The 13564-nt window shown below is 37.9% G+C and overlaps 1 protein-coding gene across 2 annotated transcripts in view; it reads right to left on the bottom strand.

Moving 5' to 3' along the window:
* LOC106522295 (cadherin-6) overlaps positions 1–13564 on the bottom strand; it is an 86010-nt gene that overhangs the window by 46510 nt on the left and 25936 nt on the right. For both annotated transcript variants that reach the window (XM_014015261.1, XM_014015260.1), the window contains exon 2: positions 8208–8576. In XM_014015261.1, the coding sequence (XP_013870715.1) occupies positions 8208–8444 (237 nt within the window). In that variant the 5' untranslated portion in view covers positions 8445–8576. The remainder of the gene's footprint in view (positions 1–8207; positions 8577–13564) is intronic.

The raw sequence follows: 13564 nt of genomic DNA, 5'->3' as shown, positions 1-13564 counted from the left end.
GCCTACAGTATTTTTACAGTCTTTATTTTACAGTTAAAATATATGTTTATCAAATAAAGTCTAACTAATCGGGGATCCTTTTAAACTACATATTTACTAGGGGTGCAACGATACAGAAAATTCACGATTCTGTTCGATATTTTGGTGTCATTGTTCTATATGTTTTCGAAACAAACGAGAAATTTCCATACCCTTCTGAACTTGTAGTTTATTGAAATTAATTCCAAACATTTGTTTAACCTCAAAAGTACTGCTTTAAAATTAAATTTAAACATAATTTTGCTGAAACAGCAAGTTTCTCAGTGGATCTGCGCTCGAAAATACAGCCTAGGTGGAGTAGTCGAACACAGATCCTCTGATCCTTCAACACAGAGCATCTTCAGAAGACAAGTTGATAAAATAATTTTTAAAAATCTGTATTGTTCGATACAAGCGTGTATTGAACCCAAAGCACTGTATTGAACGGTTCGATACGGGTACATTTATTGTTGCACCCCTAATATATAATAAAATGTAATCTAAAAGACCACCCTAAATGTCGCATAATGAACTTTAAATTCTTTAATTTTTGTAAAGTAAGAATCTCTTTGTCGAGTAACATTTTTTTATTAAAGATTACAGCTTCACCTTATTTGGAAAACTTCAGATGATTTCACTAAAGATGAGCCTAAATGTTGTGGAAAGATTATTCATTCTCTCCTAAAAAAGCCAAAAGGTGTTAAAAACAGCAGTAGCTGGTGATAGTGCAGAGGTATTTACAGATGCTCTTAAGATGTTCGTGCGTCTCATTTAGATATCCCTTTTTTCTCCTGAAGTCGCTGCCAGACATGTGTTCACTTGTCGCACCTTCTCCGCTCCTCAAGATACAGTGGAAATCACCCCCTTCCGGGGCACAAGCAGGGAACTTATCACCCAATCAAGAAACACTGCCGACGTGTAATCCAGGTCGCCACTGGAGACCACAGGGGTTGCCATGGCACGGGTACAGCCAGGGGTGTATCACATTGCAGGCTCCTTGCTTCTCTGCCAAGGTGAGCAGCTGGTAACGGAGTAGCATGAGCACAAAACAAAACAAACCCATAATAAAAGAGAGAGAGAGAGAAAAACTCCTCCATAAACAAGTTCTTTACCCCAGGTTGACTAAACTGCTGAGTCATACTAGACTGGGAAGCGTTTGTGCTCATCAACCTATTCTTGTTTTTTTTTAACCTATTCTAGTTTTGTCTTTCCTCTGAGTTTTAACCGATTACTGGAGGCTGGTGTTAGTTCGTATGCAGCAAGCATTGCTCACTTGCTAGGGACTACATTGAGTAGTCAACCCAGCAGGCCTAGAACCACTGGGGCCTATCAGAGGCTGTAAATACTTTATGAGATATGATAGTGCAGCACAAACACTCCTCAACCACAGGCCATTAACCGTTTTCGGTGGATATGTGCCCTTTGGTAAAGTAAGAAATAATGAAATAAACAGTCTTTTCCCCTGGTGACAGCGTGAGTCCTCTGAGGCTCACTCACAACTCGACTGCTAATGAGAGGCAGTGTTTCTCGCTTAAAAAATATTCAAAAAATATATAAAACTCATTAGCCAATACGGCAAGCTTTGCAGCCAAAAGAACTTGCCAAAAAGACACAGCCAGAGTTTTATTTTTCTCTTCCTTTCATATCTGGATCAGTTCTGCCTTTCATTTGATTTGATTTGATTTGATTTGATTTGATTTGATTTATTTAACAGGAAAAGATTATTAAAAATCAAGCCTGACTCAGCATAATTGCTGTTTTACAGCAGGTTCCTGTTCTGCAGCTCATAAAACACTCAGAATTACAGCATCACAATCACATCATTATACAGACACAAAGACAAACAAGCATACCAAATTTCAAAAAGGCAGCATTTGCAAAATAGGACGTCTAAATATGAGCACAACAAAAAGTGTCCAGCAGATGGCAGACAAGATTCTTCTTAAAGGGCTGTAGTTTTGAAATGGACTTTATGTTTTGAGGAATGTCATTCCATGCTTTAGTATAAACATAGAAGAAAGACCTCTGGCCATAACAGTTTTTAAAAGTTGGTAATATCAGTTGTCCTTTTGTAACAGATCTAGTTAAATGACCACTTCCAGAATTTGATTTGGGCAACAATGCACAGAGAGTTCCATAATTGGCACCTTGGAAGATCTGAAAATATAAATTAATACCACTATAAAACATTATTCTGAAAAGTCAAGGCATCAGACAATAAAAGAACTGTACAGTGATGAGTCCAACCAGGAAKTTTTTTTTTTATTTACAACTGCTCTTGTTAAGCTTGTTCAGGGAAGATTGCAATTTTATCTGTTAGTACTTCAAAACTTTATGAAACTGTTGTAACAGTAAAAGGGGAGAGATTGCAAATAACAAGAGGCAGGAAGTTGTGATTCAAGTGCAGTTTCATCGTTTTATATTACACCAAGTGTCAAACGTTGCTCTCTTGTTCATAATAACCTGTCATTGTGTTGTTTCCAATTCATTTTCTTGTCACAAACAAAGGTGGTTTTGTTCTATGCCACATTCTCGGGTTACTGTGATGTCACTTGGGCTGACAAAAGTGTTCTTTTCTTTGCGTTTCTTGTCATTTTCCTTCCACCCTTCAGACACGGCGAACGCTGCGGCCTCCACCTGAGGACACAGGCGCAGATGGCTGTTCGCAGTGTTCATCTCAAAAGCTATTCATTCCCTTCAGGGCCTCATTCATCACTTGTACTTTATCTAACAATTAACAAACAGTAATTGCAATCAGAAGAGATCTGCGTTCTGCAATCCTATGCAACAACTGGCTACTGAGCTGACAATGAGGAAGAGCACCCAGCTGCATACACTTTGGGAAAACAAGAAGTGCTCGGAGTCATGATTAAGTATGCTGCTAGAAGGTTGATGCTTAAGTGGTGCCTTCTGGAGATGGCCTCTCAGGCCGCGGCCTCTGGCTCTCAAAGTGTACACCACACTCAGATAATCCATTCTTCTTTTGCTATTAGTCCCTTTACAGGCTGAAAGGACGAGTGGCACATCAATCACCGGTCTCAAAACGCAAAGTGGTTTGATCAAGCTCTGTATTTACATTTGATCTTCACTCACTCAATTTCTTTCATTCTTTCTTTTTTTKYGTGTGTGTGTTCATCCATAGTGAATGCAATAATCCTTTTTGTCCAGGACTGAAAGTCAACCTTGGTTCTGGGAGGACGTTTGTTGCAGAATCTCATTTGGTTGGATGACTCTATCCTCCGTGGACACACGATTGGAATGCAAAGCACTGGGCCCATTCAACTCCCTGCACAAAACAGCCTTTCTTCCCTTCCCCCCTCCCGTCCTCCTGACCTTGCCACAACGCTCCACGATCGCCTCAATTACTGTAGATTGGAAGAGGGGACCAATAGCTTGACTTCCGCTCTGCCGCATGTAAAACAAGCATTATAATGTCCATCTTATATATCTAGACACACTCACACACACCCTCCCCATGGAATGATATCTGGGACGCCAGCAAGTTCTCATTTTGTTGAACAAATAAAACCTTTGGAAGAAGTTGGATTTTACTTGGGGGCTTTGGGATGGCTTGATGTGAGTGGAATGGACATGATGCAAGCAGCCATGGAACTGACAGGAAGCACAAAATCTATCGGAGAGCCAATAGCAAACAATGCCCTGGATGGATAGATGGATGGATGGTTAGTTGGATGGATAAACTAAATGTGATCAGCAGAAGACAATATTGTGTCATGTTGACCAAATGATGGGATAATCCTTGAATCCTTTCAGACAGACTGACACATCCATTTATATAAAGTTATATATTTGGGTGGCATTTGTTTTGAWGCACATCATGACCAAGTAATCTTTCCTCTGAGCCTAGCAGAGGTTAGTTATGTAACTGTGACAACAGAACCTGCAGCCACACAGTAAATAAAGGTCATGGTCATTAATATAGCTTTTTGATATATTATAAGTTTGTTTATTGTAAATATGTACACATTTCATTAATCTAAGTTTGTTAGTATTTAAATACTTATGTAGTTTAATTTCACACTTTTGCATCATGGGATATTAGGGTTAAATATTTGGAATGCACACTTTATCAAATGTAATAGTTTATTTTGTCATTTGCAATGATTTAACTTTTGTTTCGAGTTGGCCCTTCCTTTGGAGAGGTTGCTGAACTTGTCCTGCCACTCAGTGTAAACAGCCCCAGCTGCAACAATCTAGAGATCACAACTACCTTAGATCACCATGTTGCATGTCAGCAGAGGGAGAAGTTTGTAATTTTCTTTCTCATCAGCTTCTGTTCTCTAAGTATATACCTTAGTTAAGTTGTGTTATGCAGTGTGTTACTGCAGCTTTTTTATTTTATTAATTTTTTTGTAAATAAATTAGAAACCATTTTTGACCAATATTGTATCTCTCTTGCGGGTTTATATAAATCATTCTAACAAAAAAAAAAAAAAACATACATTATGCTCCTACAGTACAAAATGCCACTTTTTTCCAGGTACATACATTTGGAACTCCTAAAGATGGTGCAATTGATGTGAAAAAAAAAACTGAGTAAGCAGTTTATCAATACAGTATGTGTGAATTATTATTATTATTCAGAGTAGAGCCACTGCTCCTCCACGTCGAGAGGAGCCAGTTGAGGTGGCTCAGGCATATGGTTAAGATGCCTCCTGGATGMCTYCCTGGTGAGGTGTTCCGGGCACGTCCCACTGGGAGGAGGCCCAGAKGAAGACCCAGGACACGCTGGAGGGACTATGTTTCTCAGCTGGCCTGGGAACACCTTGGGATTCCTCCAGAGGAGCTGGTCCAGGTGGCTGGGGAGAGGGAAGTCTGAGCTTCTCTGCTTAGGCTGCTGYTCCTGAAACCTGACCCCGGATAAGCCGAAGAAGATGGATGGATGAAGATGAAGAAGATGGATGTGTGAATTATTGGTGGCTTCAACAAAAACACATGAATAGTTTGTCAAAAGTCCTGTAAGTCTAACTGGTATGCATGAATTTTAGCTGCTAATAAAAACTACTAAAGGAATAATTAGAGGTGGTCAGTTACTGATTCACCCAGAGGAATGATTCGAATCCTCTCACTGAATCTGGACTCATGAGTCCGAGGTCTCAATTAACCTGAACACTACATGTCTCTGAYAAACTGCTGCTAAGTCTGTGAGATAGTGAACTTGTACAAAAAAATGAAGAAAAAATAGATAAAAAAAACAATGGACTCATTGAAAACACTAAACGAGTCACGTCAAAAACACATTGGAACTCAAGTGAACCAGGTCACTTTAGTAAGTGACTCAGATGAACTTCAGTTCATAAAGTGCGCCTCTGGGAACAATCCTTTTGTCAAACAGAAGAAAGAATAATTCTGAAAAGGTTGAAGTTAAAGTCTTGAAAGCACACTAAATTTCAGTATCTTTGAGTTGCAAGATTGATTACAACTCTAGGATTTTCAACACAAATTCTGATTTATTAACTTTATTTTTAGTTTAATGTACTTTGTTTCTGCTCACCAGAAAAAAATAGCTTGTTTCAGTCAACCACATATTCTAAATTCTGAAAGATGTACATCTTACATCTGAAGATGTAAATAGCTAAAACTGAAATATTTATTTTTATTGTTTCAGTTTTATCATTTGATGACAAACCTAACACTTTCAGTGTTAGGCTTTTAGTTTTGTAGATGACTGTAATTTAGTTTTAGTTTTTCATATTTTACTGACATAAAACTTGGATCCTTGTGTGTGGTAATCTAATCTGATGCTTTTTTCTTCCTAAAAACCCAAGCAGAAGTCTGTCTTCATAAATATGGAGTGAGAACACATAATAAGACGTTTTTGCATGAGCTAAAATAGCAGCTTTTCAAATGTCAATGTGTTAATATTCTGTCCATCTCAGAGTAGCAAACAAACAACGGGCTCAGAGAAAAGAACTCAAAGAAAAAGACCGGAGGCCGCAGAAAGTTCCAGTTTGGAAGATTACRGAGTTTTGTTTTTGCTTACAATATCTTCATCACTGAACATGTTTGACCTTCCTACAGATTATTTTTACTTCACAACCTAACCAGTCTTTTCAATAACATGTGCAGTTTGTAAAATTTTGGTTCCTGAGTCAATACCTGAAAAATTCTGATTGTGCAAATTGTTCAGTAATTTAAAGCAGATGCTTGCAGACAAAATGAGCTATTTGAGCAGGCTTATTGAGAGGACACATGGCCCAAGCATGAGAGCTGTCAGCTGAAATAATTTAAAGGGATTATAAAATCCTTCTAAGAGCATAATGACAGAGCGTGACAAAAAAAAAATGTTGGTTGTTTCTAGTCAACCGTGTCTAAACTTTGAGACAAGACAAACAAAATAAACTAAGGAAGACGTCAAAGTGTCAGCACAGAAAACCAAAATGCCTTTAAAACAGAAATTGCAAACAAAAGCTGCAAAAAGCTATTTGCCAATTTGTCAGTAAATGAATATCGACTGCATGTGTGTTGACTTTGTGGACAGTTTTTTTTTCTCATTTTAAACTAACAGTGGATTATTGTTGATTAAGTAAAACAAAAAGTGCCCAAAATGTTTGTATTCAGAAAAAATGTCAAATGTCAATATTTCAAGCTTTTACAAACTCCAGTTTATACAGTCTTGATGCATCTCAGTAATCCAGGTAGAAAAAAATCAAAAAGAAAAAAATAAGTAGGTCCTCTGGGTGGGTTCTTCTTTAGTGAAACGTTTCATATCTCCTCCAAGAAACTTCTTCAGTCTGATGAGTTTCAGGTGAAGTCAGCATTATAAGCCCTGCCTCCACATGGACAAACAGGTTAGTCAAATGCAAAATAGGGCCACCGACTAACAATAGGCTTGATTGGCTTTATTGTTCATAGAGGGTCATGTGCCCCATCACTTGACCCATGTCGTGTTATGTGAATGTACTGAATGCAAGCGGGGGTTCAACATCCCCTTGTTTTTTGTCCCTCTTTCCCTCTTTGTGTTGGGTATCATTGGGGCCCTGATTCACACCTTTTGCTCACAGGGGGCTGAGTCATATTTGCAATAACAGCCTTGTTGGARGAGGACAACTGGACACGAAGGCCTCCACCTCTGTTTAATGGTGGATGATTTTTCTTCACAAAGATGGCTTCCTTTACTCCTCCCTCAAACCAACATTCCTCTCTATCAAGGATGAGAACATCTTCATCCCTGAAAGAGTGACCGCTGGCCTGTAGATGAGTGTAAACTGCAGAGTCCTGACCCTGATTTTTTTCTTTTTGATACAATTTATACATTTTTCTGTTGATTTATGAGTCACTTTTGACTCTAAATGCAAACATTTGGTAAAAAAAATGCCTATTACCATAGGTAGTTTTAAAATCCATGTGGTTAATCTTTGATATTCTAGCTATGATACTAATTTGCCAAACATTTGTCAGACCATTCTAGTTCTGAATTCTTTAGCCATGTCAATGCAAAACAGTGAGCAATAAAAAATAAAGAAATAAATAAAAAAAGTGACAGCATCTGCCCAAGATGGGCAATTGAACTAACTGTAGGTACATTTATACTGATGTTTTCTCCATTTACCCTAATAAATGAACACAAATAGTTATTTTGGCCCTTCTGTTTCACACTAATGAGGACCCCGCTCCGCTTACCATGACCTGATAGAACCTGATTGGATCACAATTAATTTGGAAAACCTTCGGTGTGAAAGCAATGATGCTGCTACACTCTAAGTGCTGACTTAACGGGCTATTCTCTGTTTATTTCCACTTCACCAGGATGCTCTCTTGTGTTCTCAGCATGCTTTTCAGCAGAACATTACTACACTGATATCACCACGTACACCCACCATCACACCGTGCCCCAGGTCCCACACTGGTAAGACTCATTCGGGCCACAGAAGGACTGGCTATCCTGATCACGCCACTCTAGCACCACTCTACCACCATGGTGGGTGTGATGGTGTTTGTAGCCTCTGCAACAAAGGTTTTAAAAATGATTTTGTTTTTTTTTTTTTTTTTTTTTTTTTTTTATATATGAAAAAGTCTATGTAACACTGACGTACCCTTTGAGTATTTTTGTTTTCTGGCAGTGAAATGTTTTAGATTAAATGCTTGTAAATTTGTATATCGTTGCCTGTAGATGTTTCATTGCCTCCAATGTAAAAAAAGAAAAAGCCAAAAATGCAAGTTTTTACCTTTCCGACGTACTGCATGTCTGTCCCGGTGTACTCCTCCAACAGAAAAAACTGGTTCCACATCCAGCCTCGTTTAGAGCGTCTGAGTGGCACTCCRTTGGCATCCTGTCCCATTAGTCCCGTCGATCCTCTCCGTCCCCCTGTAGTCCTTCGAAGAGCCCTGAGGCCATAACCCGGAGAGCTGAGGTGGGCCATGGCCCACATCACCACCAGCGCACAAACTGTCCTTCGACTCATGGCCAGACAACCACAAAACCTTCACCCTTCTGCCGCCCCAGAGGTCTGTGTCTGGTGGTCAGAGTATTGAATTGGTTCTCATGCTGTAAGCAGGAAAGGCTCCTTGGACTCACATAGAGCAGCAATCAGCCCCTGAAACACACACACACACACACACACAAAGACTGTCAATATCGAGAGAAGAAACAGCAGTTTGTTAGWTMTGAAGCTCTTTTTGTTTGAGAATCTGCAGACGAGACCAGCTCTACTGGTTCAGGCCTGTTAAAAAGCTATAGCATGAATGAAAGTGAACAAAAATACATTGAAAAGATCTACAACAATATAAAACCTTTAACAAGTCTGTAAAGTCTTTTCTTTTTGGAATAAAATCACACAGTTAGTCACTTCATTGATTTCTTTAAAAAGAAGTCTCATTATCGCGCAGTAAGCAATCTGCAACTTTAAATAATACCAGAGTTCAGCAGCACATTCCTCAAATGTTTAACTAATGTTAGCATTTACAAACTTTTCCCCAAAAAAATTATCTGTTTAATTTTACATTTCTGTTTCTTCTTAATTATTTTAAATTTCATTAGTCATTTATTTTTATTTTTATTTTTATTACTTGTGCGTCTACTTCCTGCACGGTTTGGCACCAAATGAGCTTTTCCTCAAGTGCTGAAATAATTAGTTCTTCTTGTGCATCAAATTTAAGTTTCCTTTTTTTTCCTYTTTTATTATAATCTTTACGAATCAAAACTATTTTAGATTCTCTGTGTTAAACAATCCAAACAATTCAAATGCTTCAGCTTTTTAATAACTAAATTGCAAATCTTAAAAAAAAGGATCATAAGCATCTGATGCAGACAATTTTCATGCACGTTAATCATTTTTGATGAAAAGACTCAAGGCAGATACTGGTAAACGCCAGCCTATAATGATAAAAATCAGTCACATTCGAGGCCAAACGAGCTCTGAAATACATGCGAGCCAACTGTCAGTTAAATGACCGATTGGCAGGCAGAACTCTGCCTAACAGGATAAATATCAGATCACACATCAGTGAAGACTTGTATCTAATACAGCACATAATGCTCTGCTGTAAACCCTTAAATCAACACCTCATGGAGCGGCCCATTGGGCTACACTTTGTTGTCAGACCTTGGCCACCTTGAACAATGTCAACTTCAGTTTGCWGGTTGAAGATCTGGGTAAAGAAACAAGCCTGCATTAAAACGGMAGCTAAATCATCCTGAAGCAGAAAACCGAGTGTGAACCTGTTGGGTTATACAGGACACAGGTAAAAAGTGAAGGACGGGCATGTATTATGTGTTTGTACTCATTATTCCACAGCGGCTGGGCAATATCCAGGCCACCAGTCTTCCTAAGCTGCGGTTTGGGAGGCGGGTTATCTGTGAGTCCATTGGGGAACGATGGTCTTTCATATTGTACACTCTCAGAAGAATAAGGTTTGGTTTAGCTGGTGTGTTGAGGAATGAAAGAACAATGTCTCAGGACATGAATTAAGCATCCTGASCTGCATGCAGGAGTGGAGCCAGACAGACTGAAGGGGGACAATAGTAGTGGCAGAAGTGCTGTCACAGTACCACAATATAGTCTTGGATGCCAGGGTTAAGTTTAGTACCTAATACATTCTGCAGAGAAGAAAACCCATCAAGTGTTCTCACACAGGACAACTTCAGAGATTTAAACTCAGAGACGCTTCATCACATCGACCGGGACAGCTTCGTACCGACTTCTGTACAGGGTGGGAGGGGGGATTAAAACAGCTGGGTGTCTTTGTAGGCAATGTTAAAAAATAAAATAAAACGCTCCATATTTCACCAGTCTGTCAAGCTGTTTACGACAGTTCAAAACATAATGGAGAGTTTGATACACTTGTGTGTTTTCGGCTCTGTCTATTCTACCAGCAGAGCTTTTTTTTTTTGTAAAGACATTTTGACTTAGTTGTTTATATTTCAAATCCATCACGGAGTTTACCGGGGGCGCAGACTCCGACCATCCAGAGATGCCAGCCTACTGKGATTTTCTTTTTTTATTTCTGTTTTCTGTCCTTTTGCCTTTCTTACACATTCAACGAAAGGAGGAGAGTCAGAATGCCATAAAATTTACTGTTCTTTTAAAAGAGCGCTGCAAAACGTCTTCGACTGAGCAACAAAAGCAAAATAGAAGAAACGTGATAGAAAAMGTGCAAAGTGTGTAAACCACAGCTGGAGCTTTTTTTTTTACATGACAGGAAAAATAAGAAAAGAGAACAGTTACTGGTGATGCTCATTTTTCATGCTATCAAAGAAAAGTTTGGGTTTCTAAAAAAAATAAAAGTCCTGCCTCATGGCATAAAAATCAGTATCAATGCTKATGTGCACACAGTCTCAAAAGTCATCAGGAATCAACCTGGAAGTCGTAGGCATTCAGACCCAGGTAAGGTAAGTTTATTTGTATAGCACATTTCATGTACAAGACAACTCAAAGTGCTTTACATAAATCATTAAAAGCAAGGTATAAGCATAGTGAATAAAACATATAAAAATAAAACACAATAATACAAAACAAGAAAAATACATTTACAAACAAAATACAATACAGGGTTGAATTTAGTTTAAGTTGAATGCGTGTAATATCCAAAATATTCAGTCTGTGGTGGTATAATGATTATTCATTGAACCAATGCAAAATAAAAGTGCATTCATTAGGAATTAATTGTCGGGAAAATAGGCACAAAGCTAAGAAACAGCATCAACAGAAAGATCTGAAAACTCTGATGATCAKTTACCAAAACTTTATGTAAACATGAAGTATTCAGTTTATCCCTGTGATCAAATGGATATTAAAGCTTGCCTTAATTTGAATTATGCAAGAAAGCAACACATTTCAATTTGTTTATCAAGTCTTTTAATGTCCTATTTCATTTCTTTTGATGAATGATATTGAATAACAGGCACAAATATTAAATTTATGATTTTGTATGAAGAAGAAAAAACATGTTTTGGGTTAGTAAAATTAGTGGATGTCTCATTTTCAGTGTTGCATTTTATTGCCAATCGTTGTACCTTAGTGTCACTGCCACGAAAGGACAGTCAGACTGGCTTTTAAGACATCTAAATTCTTTTTTAAAGTTATATTTTGTCATGATTTGGCACTACATTAATCATCGAATTTGAATTAAACTGTCAATCAAAAATAATAAGCGCCAATGTGGAAGCTGCATAATTGTTGCTGTTTTTAACAAGCCAAGTTTCAAAAAAGTTGCTGGAAAGATGAAGTGAGGAAACAAAAACAACAAAYAAATTAAATCAACCCCTTCCCAAAGCACAGAATTTAGTGCAAATTGGGATCATGATTGTTAAAACTTTTTTTTTCTCATTGAAGGATCAGCTCTGTATTTTGGTGATGTCGTGTCCAGATTGTGAAGTAGGGGCTATGTACATTTCTGAGCTTCTGAGGGATGCACTACTCTACTACTTTTTTCTATTTCTGGTTTTGAATTGCCCCAATGAAGCTAAAATAGAAGAATAAATTGGAAAACGTTCTTAACTCCCACGTTTGTGGTGGTGTTTTTACACTGACACAATCCTAATGACATAAAACATCAGGCTTGTGAGGAAAACTTTTGCTTGAAAAGAACTGATTCAGTAACTGGACAACTGATAACATGAACCCACTACACTGTGACCTATTAGAACAAGGTGAGTGAAAGAAATCAAGCTGCTGCTATGATTTTAGTCAAGCCCAAAAGTTTTTCCTGCCTTTTCCATGTCCTCAAAATGTGTTTCCTGAATGTTTTGTCCATCACGGGCCTATGTAATGCAGCATTCTTAATATTCTCATTAGGACCTTCGAAGGTCATCCATGTTCTGTCTGGTTCTGGAATTTTCATCTAGAATAAGAGGAGCCATGAAATTGATTTTCTTAAAGCTGCAATGTGTTTCATAGAAAGAGATAAAGTAAGTTTGGCATCATGTTGACTTAATGATGATATTTAATAAAACTTCACAAAAGAAAGTTTGAAAATATTTAAAGAATCACAGTTCCCACATAAATTCTATTTCAAACTGTGCTATTTTTGCTCATGTCAAACTTCTGAATATTTAAGTTTTAAGTTAAATACGATTCTCTTAAGAGTTTTGTACAGTGATCAGGCCTAAATGCTGTAGCTGTGTGTTCTATACACTATGGAAGAGCTATGCAACAGTTTTTTTTTCTCTTGAAGAACTACGGAGCCCCGGAGGGTAAATGGGGGAATTTTATTTTTATTTTATTATTTTGCATTACCTTGCCTGCTGGTTTAATTAAAAAAAAAATCACATTCTCTATCATTGTAGCTTATAATAAGCCTAATAATTAAATACTGCTGCAGATTGGACATATCACAGCCACTCTCAACCACAAATTATCACCATCAATTTCCCCAGCTTGTGGAGACACATCCTGTTTCGGTAACTAGATATTTCAAAATAAATGTCTCATTCATTGCAGGTAATATAAAACATTAAACTTTTGTGTGGGAACGCAAGAGAAAGAAATCCTTTCTGTGTCCCCTCCCTGGCTCGGTAAGGATCAACCACCCGGGCTACACTTAAACCTGTACATGAGCATGTCTGTGTCATTTAAACCAAAGAAAATGATGGCGAACATGTTAAACTCAAAACTGATTCGGTAGACGAGTCAAAACGTGAACATCGTGAATTGAATCAATTTTGAAAAATGCCAAACTTTTACTTTTAGATACTAAAACAAAAACGCATCTATAAACACAAATTTTCAATATTTTAATATTTGTAAATCTGTTCAGATGTGGCAAATACAAGAAACGTTGATATTTTTCAAAATCATGTAGGAATTCTGGAAAGCTGACGGCTGAGTCGATTTTCAAGAAAGCTCCATTAAACTTGAAAAGCTAAATAAAAATGGTATAAGAGGACCAGCATTACAGTGGGTATCCAGTTATCTGGATAATAGGAAACAGTTTGTACAGATAAATGATGTAAAATCAGAACTCTGTAACATCACATGCGGTGTTCCTCAGGGTTCTGTACTTGGACCAAAGTGTTATGATTCTGTCTCTGTCTGTCTGCTCTTGACCCAGTTCTTGCTCCTGTCTGCCTCTGCCCCTCCCATCC

The sequence above is a fragment of the Austrofundulus limnaeus genome, unplaced genomic scaffold, assembly GCF_001266775.1.
Source record: "Austrofundulus limnaeus strain Quisiro unplaced genomic scaffold, Austrofundulus_limnaeus-1.0 Scaffold126, whole genome shotgun sequence".
In the NCBI taxonomy this organism is placed as follows: domain Eukaryota; kingdom Metazoa; phylum Chordata; class Actinopteri; order Cyprinodontiformes; family Rivulidae; genus Austrofundulus; species Austrofundulus limnaeus.
The sequence above is the reverse complement of the archived record's forward strand: the minus strand, read 5'-3'. Positions and strand labels throughout refer to the sequence as shown.